The sequence below is a fragment of the Charadrius vociferus genome, unplaced genomic scaffold (assembly GCF_000708025.1).
Source record: "Charadrius vociferus isolate BGI_N301 unplaced genomic scaffold, ASM70802v2 scaffold593, whole genome shotgun sequence".
Taxonomy (NCBI): Eukaryota; Metazoa; Chordata; class Aves; order Charadriiformes; family Charadriidae; genus Charadrius; species Charadrius vociferus.
Genome location: NW_009647739.1, coordinates 1,031,912 through 1,040,953, shown reverse-complemented (window position 1 = coordinate 1,040,953; position 9,042 = coordinate 1,031,912). Strand labels below are relative to the sequence as shown.

Below are 9,042 nucleotides of genomic sequence, written 5' to 3'. Positions count from 1 at the left end.
ATGGGCTGATGGGAGACTGCGTACTGCAGCTGTGTCACCCCAGGGACTGAGGCCCTCCGCTGCTTGGAGCTCGATGCTAGCAGCTGCCATTGGTTGGACTTCCCAGGGGGCCCTGCCATCGCTGGCAGGGTGCAGTGGTGCTCCTGGCCCCAACCACCCTGCAGAATGGGCTACCCAGAGGCTGGGATGGGCCTTGGCACTCCTGCTTTGCACCCTGTTCCTATGAAGCCAAGCCTGGGGCTGGAGAAATGCAGGAGTTGTATGGTGTGTGTCAGCTCTCCTGATGTCATTCCCCTGGGAAAGGCTGTCGTGTCTGAAAGTTTCCCAGCCACAGCACTGGCCTTTCTAGGGTCTTTGGCAAGGAAATCCCTAAACTTTTGTTCTGGGTTTGCCTTCTTGAAAGCAAATATTGAGAGTATGCCTGATGTGTGTTGGGCTTCATCATGCAGTTGTCGTCCCTGGTCCCTTGAGTCTTGATAGGGGTATCCCTCGCAGTTCCCCCGCCTGCTCTGTCCCAGGCAATCATCGCCTGCCCCTTGGCTGAGCTGAGTGTTTCCATCTCTGCCAGGAGGCCCTGATCCACCTAGGGGCCAAGTTCTCACCGTGCATGAGGCAGGACCAGCAAGTGCACAGCTTCATCAGTGCCAAGCGGGAGAAGGAGAAGCATTCAGCTTGCTGTGTGCGGAACGACAAATCAGGCTGCGTGCAGACCTCGGAGGAGGAGTGCTCAGTGAGTGTGGTGGTCCCTTTCCATGCTGTCCCTGCAGGCTCAGGGCCACTTCTGTTGATGCTTCCCCCACCCTGGGCTTCACAGTGACACTTCTCTCTCCTGCAGTCCACTCTGGCTGTGTGGGTGAAATGGCCCCATCACCCCAGCACACCAATGCTGGCAGGAAGCAAGAGGCAGTTTGGGTCTGTCTGCCATCAGGACCCCAGGTAGGTCCTGCTTAGCCCAGCCACCATCCTGGAGGGGACAGGGCTGCTGTGACAGTAGAGTCAGAGATGCATGGAGTCCCAGGACAGTTGATTGCTGGATGGGACAGCAGCTGCTCTGGACACCAAGGGACATGGGGGCAGTGATGTCCCTACCTTCCCCAACAGCTGAGGGAGGCAGAGCGTGATCATATTTCTGCTCGCCCCTAGTCTCCGTTGTTGTTGGCTGCCCACCTGCACAGTGGCCTGTTGTGAGCTGTTGGTGCCTTCCTCATCCCTTTCCCCCTCCTCACCTGATCCCGCACAGGCTCCCTTCTTGGGGTACGGCAGTCACATTCCCAGCACGGCTCTGCCCCAGAGCGCTGCCAGCTTCTGTGTGCCACGGCGCACCTTTGTCATCAGTCGCAGTGGGCTGATGTAGAGCTGCGACCAGCGGAATGCCCACCTTTGGGGTTGTGTCCATCTGGAAAAGAGCCAGTGAGTTGCTGGGCAGCTGCATGCTCTCGGACGGCTGCCTTTGTGCTGAAGCCGTGATCTCTGCTCACTGGGAGGAGGCTGCGGCTTCGATCAGCACAGCCTTGGCTGATCTGATGTAGCCTCTCACCAGCCCCTTGCCAGGGACAGAGGGGAGCTGTGGGACAGCAGCCTGAGGGCAGGGACAGCAGTGGTGGCTCCCTGGGGGATCCTGCCTTGTGCTAAGGAAAGTTATTTCTCAGGCTGATCTCTGCTTTCTGTTGCTGCAGGGTGTGTGAGCAGCCAGCCTCGATGGAGCCGCATGAGTGGCCAGATGACATCACCAAGTGGCCGGTGAGCATCACCAGTGGTACAGAGCCTGTATGGGCAGCTGGAATATGGCATTTGCATCCTTCTGTGCAGAGCCACAGCTGTGTTGGTGGAATGGGGGGGGTGTCTCTGGTGCAGCCTCCTGCTTGTTGTCACTAACACTAGATGAAGGAATCCATGGCTTTGTCCAGCCATGGCTCAAAGCCCTCCAACAACAAAAGTTCCCCTGTGCCAACTAAAGCCCTGGGCCCTGCCAGGGTAACAGGGTGATGGAGACCGACTCAGCCTCGGGGCTGTTTTTGTCCCTTGGCGGAGAGGAGGTGTTGATTGAGGCTGAGGCAGATGGGGTGTCGGGCACCATCCTGCTGTCAGAGGGAGGCCTTGGGAGGCCCATGTCTGTGGGACTGGCTTCTTCCCAAGGGGCTGTTTTGACTTTACCCGGACAGCAAACAAAGCCATGGCCGTCTGACTGCAGCCTGTTGTCGTTTTCCAGATCTGCACAAAAAACAGTGCTGGGAATTACACCAACCACCTTCACATGGACTGCGTGATTACAGGCAGGCCCTGCTGCATTGGGACCAAAGGAAGGTAATGAGTTTTACCTGTATGGGGAGGGGCTGGGTGTTGGGGTGAGACAGAGGGGACTCTTTTCAGGTTGAAGACACAGCCACTTGTCCTTCCTACATGCAGCCCAGAGCCCTGTTAAGAAGGGAAGTTGGACAAGGAGCTATGACAGGTCTCCCAGATGGAGCAGGACTCTGGGATGAGCAGTAGATAACAGCCAGCCTGAGTCTTTGGTGTGGCAGGGTATCATCTCACTCAACTGTTCCTGCAGTTAGGAGAGACTCGGATCCCTAAGCATTAAGTACTTCTGGCTGGGGAGTTCCACATTTTTCCTTGGGAATGGCCACCTTGGTCCTGACAGGCTACACTGGCCCCCGCCTGGAGTCCCTAAGTTGTCAAGGTGTCAGGAAACAACATGCTCTGGGTTTGCCAAGGAGGAAGATGCTGATCTTCCTCATGTTGCTCCTCAGCTTGAGGAGTTACCCAGTGCTGGCTTTCCCTGCTGGGGAGAAAAATCAATGCTGCCCCAAGGAGTTTCTCAGTCCCTTAAAGTCACGACCAGGACGCTCTTGGCTTAGCCCCCTGCTTTCCACTGTCAGCTACAGAGGCACAAGACTCGCCCAGCCCCAGCTTTTCCAAGTTCTGGTGGTTCTCTCTCAGCTGTAAATAGCTCAGCTTTAGCACTTGTTATGGAACCCTTGTATGTAGGGTGTTAAGTCTGTGGAGGTGACTCGGGCTTGCCTGTGGGAGTGAAGCCAGAGGGGTGTAGGGAGAGTGGCACTGGGCTGAAATGGGAATGTATTAGTGCATCTGTTGCACAGACACTACAGCACGTCAAGGGCAGCAGAAGGCATCAGTTCTCATAGGCAGACTCGGGATGAGACAAGGGGGAGTGGGTGGTCTGGGAAGGCACGGGATGGTCTATTGTAGACTTCCACATGCAACTTGTTCCTCATTTTGATTACTTGTGCCTCCTCCAGGTGTGAAATAACTTCCCGGGAATATTGTGAATTTATGCGGGGCTATTTCCATGAGGAGGCAACACTCTGCTCTCAGGTGAGTGCGGAGCTGGGGGGTTGTATGGCTGCCCTTCTGCCTCCTGTTCCCCTTAGCAGCTTGGCAAGATCTGGGGGTGACAGTGGTGCAGCGTAGATGGGAGTCCTGTTCCTGTCCCACCCTGAGCCTGGGGAAAGCTGCTGATCCAGACTGTGGTGGCAGAGCTGGCTGCATCTGTCCCTCTTTGGGGACTAGTTTAGGACTTGGGCTGGCAGCTGTGAAAGCCCAACACAGGACCACAGTGGAAGCAGTGGGTGCATACAATCTTCCCGCTCCATTGGTGAGCACACATGGATGTCTCGGTTGTGCATGAGCTGGGATAAAGAATTAGGGCATAAAGCTACCACAGGGAATGGGTAGGGTCATGAGTAACAGTGTTGGAGACAAGTACTGGGACTTGATGGAGTGAAGAGGGAGGAGAGCCCCTCTTTCAGAGCTAACTGCAGTCTCTGCCCTGGCCTTGGTAAGGGGCCGTGCTGGCTGGTGCATCTCACAAACCCACTTCTGCCCTAGGTGCACTGCATGGATGATGTCTGTGGACTCCTCCCTTTCCTAAATCCAGAAGTCCCTGACCAGTTCTACCGCCTCTGGCTCTCACTTTTCCTCCATGCTGGGTAAGCATAGGTGTAAAACTTCCACTGTCTGGGCTGGGGAACCCTGAACCCTGGGATTGCTATGAGGCTTGTTCTGGCGGTCCCTTCCCTGGGGGACACAGGGGTGCTGAGCTGTTGTCCCTGCTGAGGTTTACCACGCTGCGTTTGCCGGGAGGGATATTGGAGGCATGGGCGAGGACAGACCAGAAGCTCTCCAGCAATGAAAGAACACAAGCACAGGGGTGACTTCAGTGGCTGCTGCTTCAGCTCCTGTACTCTGAACTTGGCAGGATCCTGCACTGTCTGGTTTCAGTCTGTTTCCAAATGACGATCCTGCGGGACCTAGAGAAGCTGGCAGGATGGCATCGCATCTCTATCATCTACCTGCTCAGTGGCATCACTGGGAACCTTGCCAGTGCAATTTTTCTTCCCTACAGAGCAGAGGTGGGTCTCCTGCAGACTAGGGTCCTGGTAACTTGCCCTGAACACAAGCTGCCCCCACATGCCTGTGCCGCTCTGGCAGAGGCAGAGACAGAGACACCAGAGCTGGGCTGGTGTCTAGCAGATTTGTAGCTAGAAGCCGGCACCACCCCATCATCTAGCTGCTGGGCAGTAACATCCCCCAGAGTACCCTGGGCTTTCCAAGTGACTGGCACAGTCTGGCTGCAGTAAGGCGGCTGCCTCGTAATGAATGGGGGGTTTGTTCAACCACAGGATAAGAGAGGCCCCTGCCGGCGGGCTGGGAATTGAAAGCTGTAGCTGGTGCCAGAGACCCTCCACGTGTGAGGGGCAAAGAGCAGAGCTCGCCTTTCCCACACATTGTCCAGGACTGTCCCTTTCCACATAACCACAGCTGGAGAAGTCTGATGTGACTATCCAGCTTCACTTCAGAAGAGTGTGTGACAGGACCTGGAGGATTATCTTCCAGGTCCTTTGATAAGGAAAAGTGCACGGTGGGTGGGGGGAGCCAGGAGACTGCCTTCAAGGGCTTCTCCCCTCTGGTGACTTAAAGCAGATGTGCCCTCCTTAAATATAAAGTCTGTTCTAGTGATTGCTGGCCTCACACCTACCTTGATCTGAAATCAAACCAGGCCCCTTTACTCCTTGAACCCCATTATAAGGATGAAGCTGCAGGCTGCGGCATCTCTTTGCCAACAAACACTGAACAAGGTGTTGAATGATAACAACTGTAATGCCTGGAGCTGGCTGCAGAAGCCAGGCAGATGGGACGTGCCTGATGTTACCTGTGATGCTCTTCTTCTGCAGGTTGGCCCTGCAGGATCCCAGTTTGGGATTCTGGCCTGTCTCTTTGTGGAGCTCTTCCAGAGTTGGCAAATCCTGGCGCGCCCGTGGAGGGCTTTCTTCAAGCTGCTGGCTGTGGTGCTCTTTCTTTTTGCCTTTGGCCTCCTGCCTTGGATCGATAATTTTGCTCACATTTCAGGATTTATCAGTGGTTTCTTCCTCTCCTTTGCCTTCCTGCCCTACATTAGCTTTGGGAAGTTTGATTTGTATAGGAAGCGATGCCAAATTATCGTTTTCCAGCTCATCTTCATTGCACTCTTCTCAGGACTTGTGATTCTCTTCTATTTCTACCCCATCAAGTGCGAGTGGTGCGAGTTCCTCACTTGTATACCATTCACAGACAAATTCTGCGAGAAATACGACCTGGATGCACAGCTCCACTGAAAGGCAAAGACTAGCTTCTCGAGCAGGCACTGGAGATGGACGGTCTTTGCGTTTGCTGTGCCAGTTCCATGTGGACGAAAGCCTCTAATCCAATGACACTTCTAACCCTGCCCGTGGTTAATTTAAACTGTCTCCTTAGCACTTGGCAGGCATGTTTTGCCTTATCTCAGAAGACTCTGAAAACAGAACATTTGTGCCTTGTTCAATTGTATTGAACCTTTTCTGCTGCCATTATTTTTATTACATTAGTTTCAATACTACATTTTTAACCAGAGTTGTTTACTACTGCTAAGGTGGTGATTAAATGGCAAGGTAGCGTTTTAGCTACTGTTAATTGTTCCACATAGTCTGTGGCTATGTTTGTTACTTGATCTTACCTGTTCTGTTTCACAGATCAGTATAATCAACCCTTTTCTAGCACCCAAAACAGGCAGACACGGATTTGCAGCTGGAAACAAGAGCCTTAAAAGCCTCAGAAAACTAGAGGGTCTCTTTAATTGCTGAAAGTGCGTTCCACAAACAGCTCAGAAACAGACATTTCAAATAACAACTGCAAAAAACATCTGAGAATGTCCATTCAACTGGAGTTTGTTTCTCTTTGAAATGTTACGGCCTTTTCCTCTAGGAAAGTGCTGAATCCACAGTCCGGTCTTGGTAGGGTTGGATTCTCTGTGCTCTCTGTTTAAAGAAAGAAATGGTTTTGGTAATGACAGCAGTTACTGTGTGCCGGACTCTTATCACCACACTACCCCACCTCGACAGCCTGGGGGGAGATCAGCCAGTGCCATAGGTGACTGCTGGTCATAGGCACTGGCGGGCAGGTGGCTTCTGTCATGGCACACGTTTTATGACACTGGATGTTGCAAATGTGGCATTGGTGAAAGAAGAGAAAAAAAAAAAGTTACTGTGGTGACACAGCAACAGTTTCTAACCCAGCTAGCTGGAGCTGCACAGCAAAAACCCAAGTGTTTGGAAAAGCTGTTACAACCACTACTCTTCAGACACTGTGATTGTGATTTTAGATGTGGAAGGGAAGCAGACATAATTTTAAACTCACTAAGCCTAAGAATCTTGGCCATATATCGTGTTTGTGCGCACAGCTTTCTAAAAATAGTAGTATAATACCAGAATTACATCTACATAGGTTACAAACAGGTAAACACACATTATACTACTGCTTCCTGTGCTGGAAGTGTTCTTAAATGCATCAGTTGCACAGAAGTATCATGACCAAAAGTTGTCTAGTGGTGTGTCCTGGCTTCTGAGAACAACGAGTTGGTTAAATTCAAGTTTTTATAAACCAGAAAAATGGAGAAACTGGGCGTCAAAAACGAGAGGGTAGGGAAGCTGAGGTCCCCTTTCCTAACAGAATTCTGGCTCAGAATACACCCACCGTGGAACAGCAAAGAACACGCTGGTTTTGCTTGCAGCATTTGCCACAAACGGGACGTTTGTTAGCTGCAGGCGCTCCGAATGGTACAGGAGCACCAGGAGCAGGGTGGGCGAACAGTCCCTCGGGTATGAGAGTCTGAGGCACACAGAAGGACCCAAATGACCTGGGTGATGGCAAATGCCTGTAGCACAGAGACCTCCGTCCTAGGGATTAGTTAGCACCCAGCCACGTTCCTGACAGTGATTTCCAGACATTCAAGAAGCCTAAAAGCAAGCAAGTTCCTCGAAGCAATCACAACAGCAAACAAAGGAACACTGCACTTAATGAGTCTCAAGACATTGTGGGAGCAGATCAGAGTCTAAACGTGAAACAGGGTTAGAGATGCACTAAGATATTGGCTGCTGTTCCTGACATATGTTAACTGAAGTAGTTGAACTGTCATTCCCTGCCCTGAGAGAAGCACAACCACCACAAGCAGGATACAGAACTAGCCCACAACCACGGCACAAGCCTCACGCGCACACGAGCGTTCAGAACGCTCTGCTATGCAGTGGAGAGCGGCAACACCAGCTGCTGCGAGCCTGAACACTAAGGTCCAGGGAAAAGGAAGAATTGGTCGCTCTTACTGGATATTCAGGACTTACCTGACAGGTTACTTTCGAAGCTTCTTTATGAAGCTGACCTCATCCCGGTTTCTGATGCCATACCTGAAAAGAGAGTTATACTGTTACATGCCAGTTTCCCAGGAACCACAGCCTTTGAAATCCTATAGCTTCCTCTTTCCCAGGGGGAGACAGACTCCTACGATCATGTGCTGCGCTCTAATGCAGCACAAGTTAAAATTCACACTTGTATATGTAAAATGTGCTGCCAGCACTGAAGGATCTCATCATCTGCCTTTTTAACTGCAACACCCCTGAAATGCAACATCTATCACCCTCGGCTCAGTCTTTTGAGGGCAGGTTTGATTAGGGCTGATTTGCTCAATTTTTAATACTTCAGACAAGCGTTTCTTGCTGGTCTGCATGCAGGCTGGCATACCCAGCACTGCTGTGTGCAACAGCTGGAGTGCTCAGCAGCACCTCCCGCCCCCTTGCCCTGAGGACCAGTGTGGAAACAGGAGAGTCGTTTGTCAGTGGTGTTACCAGATTGTCTCTGAGAGGTGGCTGAGCAAGTCCAGGACCCAACACGCTTATCCTCGGTTTGCTCTTTGCTTGCCATTCATCCATCCTCCTTCCTACCTCAGCAGCTCTGCCGAGTCCTCTGTGAGGGTGACGGAGCACTGGAACAGGTTGTCCAGCGAGGCCGAGCATTCTGCGTTCTTGGAGATGTTCAAAACCCACCTGGATGCAGCCCTAAGCAACCAGCTCTAGCTGATACTGCTTGTGCAGAGGGTCAGACTGGATGACTCCCAGAGGTCCCTTCCACAACATCAGGTGTCCTCACCCCATCCTCTGCTGAGTAGGTGCTCCCCCAGTGCTCCCAGTTTCCCCGGAGATGAACTAATGTGCTTCACGTGCATGATGCCATCCCTGGCCTTCTGTGTTCTGCTCCCCTCACGCTTTTTCTTGCTAATCTTGTCTCTGCAGCGTACCTCAGCTACAAGCTGAGTAAGCATAACCTATTCTGCAGGAGTGTGGTACAGGTGGCCGAGGGGCAGCGCAACGTGCCCTGCTGTGGTGTGAGTGGGACGAACGCGCTCAGCACAGGCTGAGGAACTACCCGAGGCCCTCCTGCCCCGCAGGTGCCCTCTCAGGGCAGGGCCCGTCCCACGTCCAGCCCGTGCCAAGCGCAGGACCCACCCGAGCCCAGTCCCAGGGCAGCCCCCAGCCCAGCCCGAACCGCGTTACTCACTCTCTCAGCTTCTTCCTGTCATCTGCCAGTTTCTCTCCGGCGTAGGTTAAGTGGTACGTCCGCCATATGTACTTCCTGGGGGAAAAACGCTCAGGGGGAGCGGCAGGCGGGACGGGGCCGGCCGGTTTCCCCACACCGACGGAGGAGGGGGTGCGCGGCCCGACACCCCCCACCCCCCCC

General features: G+C 53.0%; 1 protein-coding gene across 1 annotated transcript in view; it reads left to right on the top strand.

The window, feature by feature from the left end:
- RHBDF1 (rhomboid 5 homolog 1 (Drosophila)) overlaps nt 1-5,954 on the top strand; it is a 21,692-nt gene extending 15,738 nt beyond the window's left edge. The window contains exons 10-17 of the mRNA XM_009881950.1: nt 569-730; nt 836-936; nt 1,677-1,740; nt 2,210-2,304; nt 3,261-3,336; nt 3,850-3,950; nt 4,220-4,373; nt 5,196-5,954. Of these exons, the coding sequence (XP_009880252.1) occupies nt 569-730; nt 836-936; nt 1,677-1,740; nt 2,210-2,304; nt 3,261-3,336; nt 3,850-3,950; nt 4,220-4,373; nt 5,196-5,615 (1,173 nt within the window). The 3' untranslated portion in view covers nt 5,616-5,954. The remainder of the gene's footprint in view (nt 1-568; nt 731-835; nt 937-1,676; nt 1,741-2,209; nt 2,305-3,260; nt 3,337-3,849; nt 3,951-4,219; nt 4,374-5,195) is intronic.
- Nucleotides 5,955-9,042: the final 3,088 nt, after the last annotated feature.